Below are 16,567 nucleotides of genomic sequence, written 5' to 3'. Positions count from 1 at the left end.
CGGGCGGTAAAAGCAAAACACAAATAAGCAAAACCCAATGTATGGTTCGCGGCATTACCCCCCCTCTAAGAGTGCATCGACCCGATGCTAACATAAGCGACAGTCCGAACAAATGAAAATAAGAGTTCGTCATCGTCCGTAGAAAGGTTTTAGGCGAACCACGTGGACGACTTCAGGCCGCCTGCGTTGTCGTGATGTGCCGGAGTCACCATCAGGGATCACTTCGTAGGTAAGTTGGCCAACACGTCGTAGAATCTGGTAGGGTCCGAAATAGCGTCGCAGGGGCTTCTCACTGAGTCCGCGTCATCGAATGGGAGTCCAAACCCACACACGATCCCCTGGTTGGTACTCGGCGTCTCGGCGTCGGAGGTTGTAGCGGCCCGCATCCACCAGCTGCTGGTCCGTTATACGAACTCGAGCGAGCTGGCGGGCCTCCTCCGCACGTTGAAGATATCCATGGACGTCGGCGTTGAGGTCGTCGTCTTCTACGTGCGGAAGCATGGCGTCGAGCATCGTAGTCGGCCTTCTACCGTAGACAAGCTCGAATGGCGTCAGCTGCGTCGTCTCCTGGATAGCCGTGTTGTACGCAAACGTGACATACGGGAGCACTTCGTCCCAAGTCTTATGTTCAACGTCAACGTACATTGACAGCATATCTGCGATTGTCTTGTTCAGACGTTCTGTTAGTCCGTTCGTTTGGGGGTGGTACGCCGTCGATCTTCGGTGATCCGTGTTGCTGTAGCGTAATACTCCTTGCATCAGCTCCGCAGTAAATGCCGTTCCACGGTCTGTGATTAGGACTTCCGGGGCTCCATGTCGCAGCACAACTTGGCTTATAAAGAACTTCGCCACTTCTTGTGCAGTCCCCCTCGGAAGAGCGGCGGTCTCTGCGTAGCGCGTCATGTAGTCTGTCGCTACGACAATCCACTTGTTCTGTGATCGTGACATAGGGAACGGGCCTAAAAGGTCCATTCCAATCTGTTGAAATGGTCTCGATGGGACGGAGATCGGTTGCAGAAGTCCGGCGGGTCTTGTCGGCGGCGTTTTTCGTCGCTGGCAGTCACGGCAGCTCCGGACGTAGTGGGTGACGTCAGAGGTAAGGCCGGGCCAGTAGTACCTCGCCTTGATTTTTCCAATAGTGCGGGCTGTGCCCAGATGTCCGGAAGACGGGTCGTCGTGGCACGCTTCCAAAATTTCGTCACGAAGGTCCGCGGGGATGACGAGAAGGAAATTCGCTCTTGTTCCGGGGCTGAAATTCTTCTTCACAAGGACGGAGTTTCTCAGGCTGAATGCTGGTAAGCTGCGTTTGAAGGTCCTAGGGACGGCAACGTTGCATCCCTCGAGGTACTCGATTATGACGTGTAAGTCGGGGTCGGCACGCTGCTGGGCGGCTAGGTCGCTCTCCGTCACGATCCCGAAGAACGCGCTGTCTTCATCAGAGTCTTGTGGTGGTGGGTCGACGGGGGCGCGGGACAGGCAGTCGGCGTCGGAGTGTTTCCTGCCGGATTTATAAACGACTGTAACGTCGAACTCCTGCAGGCGCAAGCTCCACCGCCCAAGACGGCCAGAGGGGTCCTTCAAATTTGCGAGCCAACACAGCGCAATATATATATATATATATATATATATATATATATATATATATATATATATATATATATATATATATATATATATATATATATATATATATATATATATATATATATATATAAGATTAGTAGAGACAGAGACAACCGAGAAAGACTTAGAAAATAAAAATAAGTTTACTGACGTTTCAGGGAGAGGACTCCCTTTCTTCACACTCTGAAGAAAGGGAGTCCTCTCCCTGAAACGTCAGTAAAGTTATTTTTATTTTCTAAGTTTTTCTCGTTTGTCTCTGTCTCTACTAACCTTATTTTTTTCGCGCTCTGTGTGAGTTTTTATCTTTTCAGTCTATATATATATATATATATATATATATATATATATATATATTGAGAGAGAGAGAGAGAGAGAAAACTGACAAAGCGCGCTGAAACAGTATAAGTAAAGAGTCGGATACACAGCAAGAACAATAACCAACAAGGTTTACTTACGTAGCGGCAACGGGACTTGCCTTCATCAGTGTAGAGTGACATGATTTTTCTGTCACAAACATTTGGAACACATTTCTTATATAGCTGTGCAGAAAATTGTGAGAAGGAGCGGAAGATATTTCGGAAACTGAATGCATGCGTGCAGTCGGGCTACGCCTATGTTACAACAACAACAACCACAACAAGAACCACAAAAAAAGAAAAAAAAAAGAGAGCGAGATAGAGAAAGTGGTGGTGTTAACAAAGCAGCGTTTAATGTTGCACCATGACGGGGCAACGTACACGTCATGAGCTGCAAGTTCAGACAATGAAGAAAACTGGACAGTCGCGGTTTCAAAAGGAAGGGAAGAGTATACAGTAAGATATTCAGTGGCTGGGGAGACTGGTTGGGGCGGAAGCGAAGGTGGGTGGGCCCCCCGCGGATGGAAGAATAGATACAGGGCACAAAAGAGCATTGCACAGAAGCTAGCAACTGAACAGGAAATAGGTAGGGTCTATAGATCACAAAGGGTTAAACATTTCTAAGTGGTTGTGGGAACGCGACCTCCTTACAAAGGACAAATGGCATTACTGAGCCGGATTACGGTAATAAAGCTGCTGTATTTGGAGAGTTTCAGCTATTTCTGATGGGAAAGGCAAGGGTAGGGTATATGAACATAGTTTAAAAAATGATGAGGCTGCCAATTTTATTCCAGAAATATGCAGGTTAGTTTTCCGTGACTTTCATTATTCCCAAGCGTCACTGACCCAAATATTTAAATGAGATAAGATTCCCGAACCTCGCGGTCGTGGTTGGTTTTCAAGGCAGATTTTAAAATCATTGCTTTAAGATGTTCAAAGGCATGCCCGGGACTATTCACATGTCTTGACAGGGGCATATGAGGGCAGCTTTTTGCATGAGAGTGGTGATTATTGAACCGTATTCGGAAGGGAGTTTCAGTTTGGCCGATATATGTTGCCTACAATCTGTGCACTCTAGAAGGTATACGACATTAGCGGAGTCAGAGTTAAAGTTACCTTTTATATTTACGTAGCAGTCTTGGGGGCATTCTGTGTAGTGGTCATGTGTGGGCGTACTTTACATAGGGGTTTATTACAGGACATGCTGCCAGTAGTTTCCAATCGGTTGATACGAGAGTTAGAAAGAAAGTCGCCTAAATTCTTATTACGCCGGTAGACAATGCGTGGTGTTTCGGGGAATACGCTTTTTAAGCGGTCACTTTGCATTAGGATATTTTGATGTTGTTTTAGTAGTGTTGACACTCTTGGAGCGGAGTATGAGTGGGTTAAAAATACGTTTGTTTGCGGGTTGCCGTTCGGGGCTTTTTTCTCACAGATTTCGTTATGGTTTAATTCCTTAGCTCGCACATTGGCGTGGTAGATAGCCTGTTCCGGATATTTTTTATTCAAAAGGGTGGTCTTGAGTTTTCGACAGTTTGAGTCAAAGTCGGCTTGGCTTGAGCAAATTCTCCGAAATCCGTGGGCTTGGGAGTAAGATATTGCAGTCTAGCACTCTCTGACATGGCTAATTTGGAAGTGCAAATACTGTCGCGTGTCTGTCGGTTTTCAATACAGTTTATTTTTTGAAGCCGACCTTGCGAGGTAGTAACGGTGACGTTCTGAAAGTTTACACTATGTTCCGAATAGGAATAAGCAAGGAAAATACTTGGATGGGCTAGGGTAAATGCCTGAATGAAGGTGAAGAGCTCCGCGTCACCGTGTTCGAGATCATGCATATGTCGTCAATATACCTTTTATAGTACAGTGGCTTTAAATTTTGGGTTTCAAGAAAGTTTGATTAGAGGTGAGCCATGCAGATATTGGCGTAGTTACGTCCGATTCGAGCTCCCATTGACGTTCCGCTGACTTACACTCAATGAACACCATCGAGCTAAAAATTGTCAAGTTCAAGAATAAGCTTAAGAAAAGTTTGGAAAGCAGAAGAATTGATAGGTTTGTCACACGAAGACTGCTCATACGCAAGGTATATAGAGGCGATGCCATCATCAAGGGGGGATCTTAGTATACAGTTTGCAACATCGAATGTGAATAGGACGCAGTTATCCGGAATTTCAATATTTAAATATCTGAGTGAATGTCATTGGTATCTTAATGAAGGAGGGAAAGCTGGGCTTTCCCTCCTTCATTATTTATTTCCCTTCTTCCCACCGTCCTTGAATTTATTCCTTCAGACACAGCGTTTTCTTTGATTCTATTCTGTCAGATAAATTGCCGTTCTGACAAGCGCCGTGGAGCGCTTTCCTTCTCGTGATAACCCGCAAAGGCTAAAGATCTGGGACTGCATTCACAAAAACAATACAAGAAACTTGAAGCGTGTAGTGGTCAAATTATCTCCGACATACACCATCACGCGTGCTCGTGGAGGTAGAAATATCTTTTGTCAACAGACGTTTTAGCCGAATGTTATTACTTTCTCTTGCAGATACGCTCACGCCAAGATTTTATGCAAGCTCTTGGCATTTTCTATGCTCCTTGCAGGTGAATGCATTCTCGTAAACAAGTAACCCCGCAAAGCTTCCTTCCAGGTTATCCTATAGCAATTTGCAGGAAGTTGAAAACTATTGGCGAGGTTTCTAGTTCACGTTTTGCCCCGAAATACACTGAAATATTGGAACAGAAAAATCTCAGGGTTTCATAGAAAGACGTCCACTTCACCCCGCTTCCAAGTAACTCCATGTCCTGTATCCCTCTGCCAAACCTCACACTCTTGCCCTTTCCTCTCGCTCCTGCCATGGCGAATCCAAAGCAGATACACTGAGTTCTGTGTTCCCCCTTTGCCGCTCTCTCCGAGCAATCGGCTGTTACAGGGTAAAGTTCATTTGGTTTTTTTCGCGATTGGACCATCGCGACGTGACATGTATTCAGCTTCATCTCGGTTGTCGCCTCTGCTGAACTACATAGTTAACGCAATTTTTCCTTATGCTGTCATGTAAACCAATCCAACGTGTATTTAAAATAAAGGAACTTGGGCACTCTTCGTTACGTACCAAAATTTTGCCTCAAATATGCCTGAAGCTTCATAGTGCCGAATATTGAGAACCTCACGTGACACTTCTAGGAGACATTACATACTTGAACTACCCGTGAGAGATTTCGACCCAACGCCCTTCATGGCGCTGCTCTAAATTGTTTCATAAGTTGTCCTGCGGCGCCCAATATAGCCTGAGTGTAAATTTATTTCACTCAAAAATAGACATTTGATGTGTGGAGGTACTCTGCATTCAGGTCCCGCTATGCCTATAGCAAAGGTCCGCGCTTTTGTTCGAAATGGGTACATTATGTCGCATCAACCAACCAAGCATGATGTAGAACATCACGCGAAACATTCAACCAGAAATTCCACTGTATGGGGCTTAGCTTTGAACTATATAAAGCCCCACCAATTGATGGTAGATATTGTGTTCGCAGATCAATGCAAAGCTGTGACTTACCGCCGCCAAAGAACCAAAATATCACGCTTCCCATTGCTCCTCCGGGTGTTTGCGCTCGTTCTGCTATCAGGTAGCAGAACATAATCACGGTCGGTCCAAACACCAGAACTGTCACAATCATGGCTCCTGAACAAAACAATGCACGAACTGTAGGTTCTTCAAACAACTTTTACGGCATAAACATGCTGTGAAAACTTCTCACTTTTTACTTCCCCTCCGTGCATTACAGCGGTGCATCGCCCATCTTACCGTTAAGAGTAATTTGTAGTTGACTATTGCTGTCGTGCTTATATTGCGTGTCAAGTCATGTGTGAGGGAAACCAAAAAATACTTTCCTGTTGAATTAGGACTCTCAGGTCCCGCTGTAGCTGGCGTGTTTGTCCACATCTTTTGGTATTGACGTAGCCCTTTCGGGTATTGACGTTCCGAACTTCATTGTTTTGTTATATTACTCGCTACGTATTCCACTACACTTGCTACCGCCATCGTTCAGTTAATGACCAGGGTTCTTCATTATTGCCTGACATATATTGGCGTCACGAGCGTTTGTACACAGACAGGAGCAGTCCTGTTGGCGAAGTTGCTGCACCTGCGGCAAATGATCCAATGTAGGTAGTTCTGCGACACTGCACTCATCGAAGAACGCGCCCGCCGCTTGTGTTACCAACTAGTTATGCCACCTTGTCAAGACCGGTTCTCCTCTATTCTGCACAGGCAATACTTGCGGAACTTCTTTGGTACAAAGCGTCCCACATTTTTCAGAAAATTTGCTTCACGTAAGAAAACACCAAGAGGTGTGTGTATCATATTACAGCATTCCGGGGGCTGCCACCCTTGAAAGAAGAGCCCTAAATACGCGCCTCCAACCCATACTCTCTCTGAAATATCCCTATTGTACTACGTAACATTGCTCAGCAAATATGGGACCAGCAGCCGAGAGAATCCATGCCTTTTTACCAAAGGCAACCTGCTTAGACCTCAATCTGGCTATCGTTGAATGGTTTACCTTGCCGCGTAGGCTTTTTTTTGGCCTGCCGACATATAATTTAATTTAAGAGAGTAAATATCGCCACATTTCAGGCATTCGACGACAGATGAAAATATATTCCAGCAGCGCAGACTGTTGTGATCAGGGTGTCGAACCGGAACCGGAACCGAACCGAAAACTGGAACCGAACCCGAATTTTTGCCCAGAACCGAAACTGAACCGGAACGGTATTTTTTCCGCCATTTTGGAACTGAACCCGAACCGGAACGAATCGAAGGAACCGTTCCGAACCGGTTCCGGGCTTCAAAAATGTGATTTCTAGTTTTCCAGTTTGGTACCCTACCTTGCGTCTGAAGATATTTTGCCACTCCCCAGGCAGAACTATAAAATATTTTGCGTAGTCTGCAGTTCCCAAGGCCCATCATGTTCTCTTCTAATTATTTCGCTGAATATAATGTAAAGTTGTCCGTGTATACTATCAGTTGGCGTTAGGCACTGCCCATCTCTCCCAATTATCTTTTACGTTTAGAATAACTTAAGTTATAACGCATATTACAAGGCAACATATCATGGAATATTCTTCATGGTTTCTCTACATGGTGTTTAAAATCGCGTAAAGATTTTAATGTCTTGTTAATTCGCATGCATCCCTGTCCGCTTGTGAAGGCCTTCAGGGACACCATCAACAATACATCCATATCTTTCGCTTATAGTTTGAATGGGCAGTTATATACAAACAGCACTGAGACACAAACACTCGCAGTTCTCAAAATTAACGTAACTTTTTCTTGTATACAGTGCCGTTGTGTCTTTTGGTTACTTCTCTAAGAGAACATGAGATTTAAAAAAATGGGAATCCTAATTTCCACTTTTAAAGTATATTTGATAGCATTTTTATGTTATCTCGAATCTGCTTAACCTTAAACGTAAGAGGTGAATGGATTGAAGTCGATTAGTGCGGGTTAGCGGGTAGACTCGCCACACCCCCTCGCCACATCGCCTCCCCGCACCCCCTGTTTCCTGGACCACGTGTGGCTTTCGTCACGAAGTGGATCTTTTAAAAGAACGTTCCTTCCACCTCAGCATCACTTGGCAGCGGAGGCAGCGAACAGAACGGTCGCCTGATAGTCGCCTTCCTATTTCACAGGTTTGAATATTCTGCAGTAATCTTTGTTAGCTTACTCAGTGACTTTTTCTGTTGCCCCTGGTGCCAACCACCCAGTGTCATTGCTATTGTGTGCCCTTGTGTATAATCCCGCATTGCTTTGGTCATGAAAGATGACATTGCTGACCTAAGACGCGAAATCGCTGATCTTAAGCGTGAATTTCGAAAAGAAGTAAGGGAAATGCAGAAAAGCTACGAGGAAATGAAAGAAGAATGTGAAACTACAAGAAAAGAAAACGCAGCTTTGAAAGTTTCAAGTTCGACGTTGTCATGATAACGGAAACCTGGTATACGAGTGACACAGAAGTTCTGTGCCTTTCGGGCTTCAACACGTTCTTTCTAAATAGGTCCTACCGCGAGGTGGGGGTGTGTTACAGCTCGTGTCTACACAGCTTTCTTGTGGTACAATGAACGAATTTTCGACAGTTAAGACAGATTATGAAGCTTTAACGGTGCAATGTAAAAATGCTATTTTTGTTGTTGTGTACCGCCCCCCTGATGGAAAACTCGAAAATTGTTTCGCATTTTTAGAAGCCCTTCTCAATTTTGTTTCGTCTTATGGTTTACAAATAACTATTGGTGGGGACTTTAACTTTAACATATTACAGACAAGCGCACATTCGCTGATCTAGAGCTCTTTTTCGGTTATTTCGGCTGCATGAACGTGATCAAAGAACCGACTCGTATGGGCCATCTTTCCCAAAGTCTTATTGGTGTATTTATAACCAGTGATACAAGTTGCAGTACCATGTCCGGTGTGATTGATGTACATTTAGGTGACCATTTACCTATATATATGTTCTCAATGCACACAGAAATACTAAGATGTAAGTAATGCCCCGAATCTTTCGCTTTTCACAATATTAATCAGAATACTTTGACTACTTTTCGCCAGAAAATTCCCTCTATTTGGTGGAACCCTTTACTTCTGTGCACCACTGCAGATGATGCCTACGATACTTTTCTTGAATCATATAAAGATGCATATAAAAAGTATTTTCCTCTTAAGATGGTCAAGAAAAATAATAATATAAGGAAACCATGGATTACCGACGAATGTCTGAAGATGATCCGTAAAAAAGAGTTATTGTACCATAAGTTCGTAAAAGCAAAAAATACGGACGATTTTGTAGCCTTTAAAAAGTACCGAAACTTTGTGACAAATTCTTACGCTATACTAAAAAAATGTACTACGAACATGTGTTTTCTGAGGATTCCTCCCGGCTTGATGTCATGTGGCGGGAATTTAATAAACTTTTGCACCCACTTACCCCCCGTAACGACGACTTTGAATTGACAGTAGATAATAAACCACTCAAGGGTCAAGAACTGGCAACGAAGTTTAATCACTATTTAACGAATCGTATGCAATGCTCCCACAATGAAAGCGCTATGAGCTTCCTAAAGGATTCTAACCCCCACAGAGCCTTTTTTTCTCCGGTAACGCCTCAGGAAATATGGTCGATTTTCTTGTCACTAAAAAATAGCAAGGCCATAGACATCGATAGGCTTCAGATACGGCCTATTAAGTTTGTACTGGACCTTCTTGTATCGCCGCTTGTATCGAAAATTGTTTCGCATTTTTAGAAGCCCTTCTCAATTTTGTTTCGTCTTATGGTTTACAAATAACTATTGGGGGGGACTTTAACTTTAACATATTACAGACATATTACAGACTACTGGTGTTTTTCCAAAAAAGATGCAGCAAGCTAGGGTTACGCTACTGTTTAAATCCGGGGACAAAATCAATTTTTCCAATTATAGACCAGTTTCTGTACTTCCAGTTATTTTAAAAGGCTAGAAAAAGTAATCGCGATACACCTTGTGTCCTTCTTTGACAAACACTCTATTATATCATCAAAACAGTTCGGTTTTCGTAAACATATGTCAACGAATTAGCTTTACTAACGCAAAAAGAATTAATAATCCAGGGATTTGAAGAAAAGAAGGTAACTTTAGTTATATTTATAGACTTTTTCAAAGGATTTGATAGAATTAGTCATTTAACATTGCTTTAAAAATTACAACATTATGGATTCCGGGGGCTTTACTCTTTTGCAATCTTATTTAAGTAACCGGCAACAGGTCGTAGCAATAAAGGAACACAACTCTTCTTCACAAGAAGTAAAAGCTGGAGTTCCGCAAGGCAGTCTTCCAGGGCCAATACTGATCAATACAGTTGAACACGGATATATCGAACACGGATATATGGAATTATTGTCTATATAGAACATAGAACATTTTTAACTGACAATCTATTAAGCGTTGTCTCTCGTGGCACCTTGCTTTAGCCAAAATTACTTGTAATATTTTTCAAGCGTTTTATTGGCATTCTCTTCATTCCCTGAAAACTTTAGCATCTAAAAAGTATGGTACACTGATTTTTGCCAATATTGTGTGTATTTATTTATGTGGATACTTCTGTAGTGCAGATTTTGATGAGTGTATGCATACCTGTATATAACATGACTTTTTCTTCAAGTTTTGTCTTTTGCTTTTTTTGTGTCTACACAGGTTCCGTACATATTCAATACTTCTCTTTTTATGTACCTGTGTACCCTGTTTTGTTTTGTAACCTTATGTACCTATGAGTGCCTATATGCGTGTATGTATATCATTTAATAAGTATCTTTTACAGACTGTGAGCTATAGTGCGTTTTAATGCTTTCTTTTATGCTTGTATGTAATATCGACATGTTAAGGCGGGATTTATTTTCTTAGGATTATTTCCTGTGCGTATGCTTTAAACTCCTGTTTCTGCTCTGCCACGCCAACCGTAACGTGCACAAAGACCTCGTCAAGCTGCAGTTTTTTAGCTTTTTGTGTTTGTCCTCGCATTTCTATGTACGAAATGCTCAATAAAGTTGAAGTTGAAGTTGAAATTAGTTAGGTGAGTGAATGAGCTAATGTGAATTATTGGGACTGGTGTGTTGATTAATTTTGATTAAAAGAATTAGCGGGTCAGTGAAGGCGGATTCCACGGTCGGACCAAACATGATATCTTTGGGGTCCTTGGCATTTGGAAATTTTGCAGCGTTCTCCTTCTCGACCAATCAGGAAATTTTGTCACGCACAAAGTAGCCGCAAAGTTATGTGAAGACCGCCTAAATGCTATAAAAGGTCTTTCTTTATGCCCGTATTGCGCTATTATGTTGTTGCTATATTAAAATTGACATCTCGGACTAAAGTTAATGACTAATTGCCTAATGCATATTGTATATTCATCAAAGAGTTTTCAAAACGTGTGTATATATGAGGGGAGACAGTTGGAAAGAAACTAAACTGCAAGAAAAAAAGGGAGGGACGATCAACTGGTTTGATGCAAGAGCCGCCCGATAGCATTCTTCAGTACCTTCTCTTTGTGTTACCGTTCTGCAGCCTCCCACAGGTGTAGCATCTCAACCGCCGAACACAGCCCCCTCTAAGCTGAGGAAGCGGCGATAGCACGTGCGCTTTGCCAAAGCGGCGTCAAAACTCTCATAACAGACCCTTAGCAGGCGTGGCCCAACTTTGCCAACGGTCGATTGCATGTTACAACACTTCCGATGATCAATCAGAGACCACCAACGAGACCAGTCACGATTGTATGGGCGCCAGCTCATACTGGCATCTACGGCAAACAAGATTACCAACCTCGTGGTTCGAGATTTGACTCGCTTAGCCGGCGCTGATGAAGCCCGGCCCGAGTGCATGCATCCTGCAGTCACATACCAAGAAGTTACTCAGCACTCTGGCCTCTTCCATAGAACGTACTCCTCCCCGCACAAATCGCTACCGATTAACCAGGAAACATTACTCCGCACCCTGTGGGCATACACCTTCCCACACAACGCCAGACTTCACCTCTTTGACGGGACACAACTCTCTCCATTGCGTTGCTTCTGTGGAGAGCCTGGGAACCTCATACACATAGTAGGCGGCTGCGACTAGTGTGCCGTAGATCCATCCAACCTTCACGTTTTTAAAGAGAATTGGGAGGCAGCCATGGCCAGCTGCGGCCTGGAAGATCAGTTGTTCTTGATGGAAACGGCTGTCTATTCGGCCCCCTCGAATGAGGACACCTCTCTTAATAAACTTCATTTTCTCTCTGCTCTCTCTACAAGTGATCATTACTGCTGCTTGTGACTTCACTTGGCTATCATCTTTCCTAGAGCCCAATCGCTGTCACCAGTCGCTGAAGGGCCATTAGCAAGTTCCTATCTCCAGTGGTTCCCTATCCAATGTCGTCCTATACCCGCCGTCGAATGAGTTTTTAGAGCCATTCTTTCTCTCTAACAGCTCTGTTAGCAGATAAAAGATGAGCAGTAGGAAATTTTTCTAAATTCCACCTGCCACGCTTGGCAGTCGGCGCCACGTACTCGTCACATTACCATAGAAAACATTTTGCGGGTACAGTTAAAGGAGCTCTTCAAACCCTTAGATAACTCGCCACGGTGGCTCAGTGGCTAAGGCGTAGCGCTGATGAGCACACAGACGCGGTTTAGATTTCGCTTTTCTGATGGAAGCGAAAAGCGAAAACGTCCGTGTGTCCGAAATTTCGTCGCACGTAAAGATCCCCAGGTGGTCAAAATTAATCCGGAGCCCTCCACTATGGCGCGCCTTGTCGTCGGCGTTGCGACGGCGCGTTAAACCCAACAGTAAATAACTAAATAAATAAATAAATAAAACTAGGTAAATAAATAAACAAACAAAAAGCAGTAAATAAATAAATAAACACTTTCGAAAACGCTTTCCATCTTCTTCGCATCTGGAAGCACTGCGAAAACTATCGCTATTGCCAGCACAGAGCAACATTGCGTGATTCGCTCGTCGCTGCGGATACACCTTCCATTTCTGCTTCGCTTTTGTGGCGTTTTTTTTAAATGGCTATCAAATGCGTTCTATTCTGCAACTTAAGGAAAGCCGGCAAACAGCCGCTACACCACTGTAATGACGTCATTCACCGGTCGAATAACGCGAAGACCGGGAAAGAGAGAAAAAATATTTTGAGCAAGTTTCTATGTTATCTGACGAGGAGAGAACAGTAATTTTTGGCTGAGGCACATTGCGACCCCACAGTATAATGCGTTGGTTGACTACTTTCTGCAAGCACTCAAGATTTAGACAAAAGTTGAAAAACGTGTTGCAGGGTCGCTTTAGTTTGGCGAAGACAAAATATTTGGACAAAGAAACCTTCATTATGAATTTGTTGTTATGCCGATTTGATAAGGAAACGAAAAACGAGCACAAAAATTAACAGAAAAAGACACGCCTGCTTTTTTTTTTTCTTCGAACCCGTTTGAACCCGTTTGAACCGGTTCGAACGGGTTCGAACCGGTTCGAACCGGAACGGAATAGTGCTCTGGAACTGAACCCGAACCGAACCCGAAAGGCTTGAACCCGAACCCGAACCGAACCCGAAAAAATTCCGGTTCGACACCCTGGTTGTGATATTAGTAGCGGTGCGGTAAATTTCTTATTCGAGCGAGTGCAGGAAATGTCTTGCGTTTGGGCTAGTTGGTACGTATTCTACAACGTTCATATTGAGCGCATAAACTCAAACGGACACCGAAGCGCTTTTCGCTGCCTTCTGTATCCATGTGATTATATGCCCTTAAGATAAACGGGACAGGTCGTTTTCCCTCGGGTGCTCTGAGCAGAGTATGCGTCACTATTAAAATGCCCTAAGATACACATAATGTTTGCTAATTAAATGAGCTCATCTATCTAAAGACATTTGAACATTACAATACAATAAACTGCGACGCCTACTAAACACCACCCCGAGCGAAATTGCGGGCGTTAAATTATTGAATTATATTTTCCCCTTCGTGGTTATGGCAGCAACTCCATTATGAATGAAGTCCTGGTTCCTTTTTTTTCTGCAGCCCCGTTACTCATGAGATATGGCGTCCATGTTTTGATACAGGGATATTCGGTCCTGCTTCCCATTGTTGCCGCAACTAGTGTAGTGGTGCCCATACAAAATCAGGTAAGGAAAAATACGTTCTGGGTATTGGTAGTGCCCGCAGTTTTTCGTCAATGCGAGCTGCCCATTGAACAATGACATGTGCTCTCCTAAGTACATTGACCAAATTTGAAGGAGCCCCCAGACGTCATGAGGTAGTTAAAGGAACAATAAACAAGAGATGAACAAAAATAATGTTTCTAATTTAGGACATCGTCCATGTAGCCGTAACTGCAGTTGTTGGCAATGACACTGCATGCAACATTAGTTAATAGAATGCTGGCAATTGTACAATACTGTAACTGAACATTCATGATACCAAGAACAAGGCTGACAAGATTTCATGATCTCCCACCCCCAGTGTCATCGTGAGCTATTAAATAGCACGTGTAATCACCACGGATTGACTATGACGATAAAAATAGCCTTCACGCTTTCAAAATTTTCGACATAACACGAATAAGGGTACCTCCCGACGCAAATACATATTCACTTGCACTTACCTTAAGGTGTCTAGTATTCGCTCTAATGCTAAGAAGTGCGTCGATTTTGTCTCAAACAAAATACTTTGGCGATAAATTAAAATAGCTCACTTAGACTAGCTAATCCTATTACCAGCACAACTTCTTTCCATAACAGAAGAATTGTTTCCAGAGCATTTGTGAGGGCACGCATGCGTGGTGTACTGAAGTTAGGAGCGTTTACAAGTGAAAATGGAGGGTCTTTACGAACTATGTGTTCTTTGACAATGGCGCTCTTTCTGTTTTATCTTAATTTCTTGCCTGTTTTTTCTTAGGCGCTCACTGCAGGTTAGGCATCACCAACAGGTCTGAACCTCCACCCTTTATGCACCCAGTTCTTAGTTGAACGTTGATTAAAGAAGAAACCACTTCAATTTATTTCTCTCTTCTTTACTTTCCTCCATTCATTTTTCCTTCATTTTTCTGCCCACTTCCTCCATGATCTTTTAGACGATAAAACAAAAGGACCACGTATCGCCCCCGCCTAAGGCAACTAAGACGCGGGTCAACCATCGGCACAACAACGCGCAGCAAAACACTGGCTGCCTCTGCCCACGGGCGGCAAGATTTGGATCAAATCACGAATGGCAGCGGCTCATGGATAGAATGAAGAGTCCACGGCTGCTCGTTTGTGTCGAAAAGATAATGGGGGTTTCGGAAGGACGTGGAAGCGCCCCAGACGAATGGAGCGAGATTACAAGCAGAATTACAACTGTTTGTCTTCTCGTTGTGTCCTTGCGGTTGTGCGGCCCCTTTATTCCGAGGTTATGTACCAACAAGCTCAAGCTTTAACTCTTTTGAAACATGGGGATGATCATCTATGCAGCAGAATATGTAGGACCTATCAAAGGCAAAGAGACGTGCGGTTGCCTTTCCATTAGGCGTGATTTTTGGTTCTAGGTTTTGCCGAAGAATGGTGAAGCATGCAAATTGCGCAATAATAAATCCCTACAATGCAACTTCCCCAGAAGGCCGGCTCTAACCAGCACTATCACAAACTGATCAGCGCAACTCGGGTGGTTTGCCTGAGGTAGGGGTCTAAGTATTTTCAAAGCAACATCTCTTGCTGGTTCCAGATCCTTATGAAAGGCATGTGCAGCTGGAATTTCGTACGGGGGCCCATCGGTTTCCAATCACGTGCCGGGAGCCCTTCTAAGCCGAGACGTGCTCACACGTAGCCTACAATACTGTATTGTACCATACAAATTCGATCCTTCTGATTTTTTTCAATACGCTATATATTAACAGTATTCCTATTAAATCTCGTGTGAAATAAATACGGCAAACGCCGTCGAATATTTCAAATATTTCTACTTCGTATTTTTCCAATATTTTTATTTCCAATTTCTTCTTCCAACTTCCAATAATTGTTGCCGCGTGGGCGACGGCACAATCGATAGAAAATACTAAACGAGGAAAGCACGGAGCAAAATTTCTTATGCCCCGCCCGGAACTATTGCATGATTGATGACTACGCGCATGTTTACTTGGGTGAGAAAACGAGCAGGTACGGCCAACAAATACTGGTAAACATTTGTAAAGTTAAGAATGGTGGCTTTCATTGGTGACGATGTGTTGCCCTTCGCCTGCTGCTCGCGTCGAATCAACACTTTTGCTCCCTACAGCCCATCTCTCGCCGCGTACGACCTCGAAGCGCAGAACTAGAAGATCATCACAATGCTTCTATCGATGAAAGGCACCAGTGCCGGTAAGCTCCAAAGGTAAATACCTATATCCCACTGCATGCTAAAATACTTACCAAGGTATACTTTTGTTAGAATGAGTCCTATGCATAAACTTACCAGCCATGTTTTGAGAGTACTCGCTGAAGCAGTAGTGAATTAGGCACCAAGGCACCATGATGAGCATGTAGCAGAGGTAGTCGAAGACAAGGTTCGCCAACACGAACAACCAGCCCGACACGCCGGTCATGAGCTGAACATCACGGGCACGCCCGAGACGCTCGGCGACCGGGAACGTGGCGTAGACAGAAAAGGCCAGCGAGTAACTCAAAGCTGGCTGACTGGCCCAGTAAAGTACCACTTCAATATGGGAAATCAATACTTCAATCACCTGAATGTAATAGCTCTCGATCTTCAGGTACGTAAGCGTGGCAGAGATGCGCACTTCCGGTTTTCCCGTCAGCTGCCGCAGTTTAGCCGTATGCAGCATGTTGAACGTGATGGGGACCGCCATTTCACTCGTAGGGTTAGCGAGTCCTCGTGTCCTGCGACACGTAGTTCCAGAAAAAACGTTGTGGAGGAAAATAATGGAGAAATCAATTTTATTCCGCGGTGGATACTACAAGACTACGTCAATTCTTTGTTTGACGGCATCTGCTTTGACGGAATCTACGACTTTGCTTTCAGGCACCACACCAGCACAATTAATGACCATCAGTTAGCTAAAAACAGCA

At 43.8% G+C, this 16,567-nt stretch overlaps 1 protein-coding gene across 1 annotated transcript in view; it reads right to left on the bottom strand.

Annotated features, from left to right (window-relative positions):
• The window catches only part of LOC144163771 (phospholipid-transporting ATPase ABCA3-like), a 75,717-nt gene extending 59,370 nt beyond the window's left edge, over window positions 1-16,347 (bottom strand). Inside the window, exons 1-2 of the mRNA XM_077694496.1 lie at window positions 16,225-16,347; window positions 15,954-16,086 (exon numbers count right to left, since the gene is read on the bottom strand). Of these exons, the coding sequence (XP_077550622.1) occupies window positions 15,954-16,086; window positions 16,225-16,347 (256 nt within the window). The remainder of the gene's footprint in view (window positions 1-15,953; window positions 16,087-16,224) is intronic.
• Between the last annotated feature and the right edge of the window lie 220 nt (window positions 16,348-16,567).

This window comes from Haemaphysalis longicornis, unplaced genomic scaffold (assembly GCF_048455015.1).
Source record: "Haemaphysalis longicornis isolate Haplotype H1 unplaced genomic scaffold, Haemaphysalis longicornis Haplotype H1 scaffold_13, whole genome shotgun sequence".
Classification (NCBI taxonomy): domain Eukaryota; kingdom Metazoa; phylum Arthropoda; class Arachnida; order Ixodida; family Ixodidae; genus Haemaphysalis; species Haemaphysalis longicornis.
This window is presented reverse-complemented; position numbering and strand designations above follow the sequence as displayed.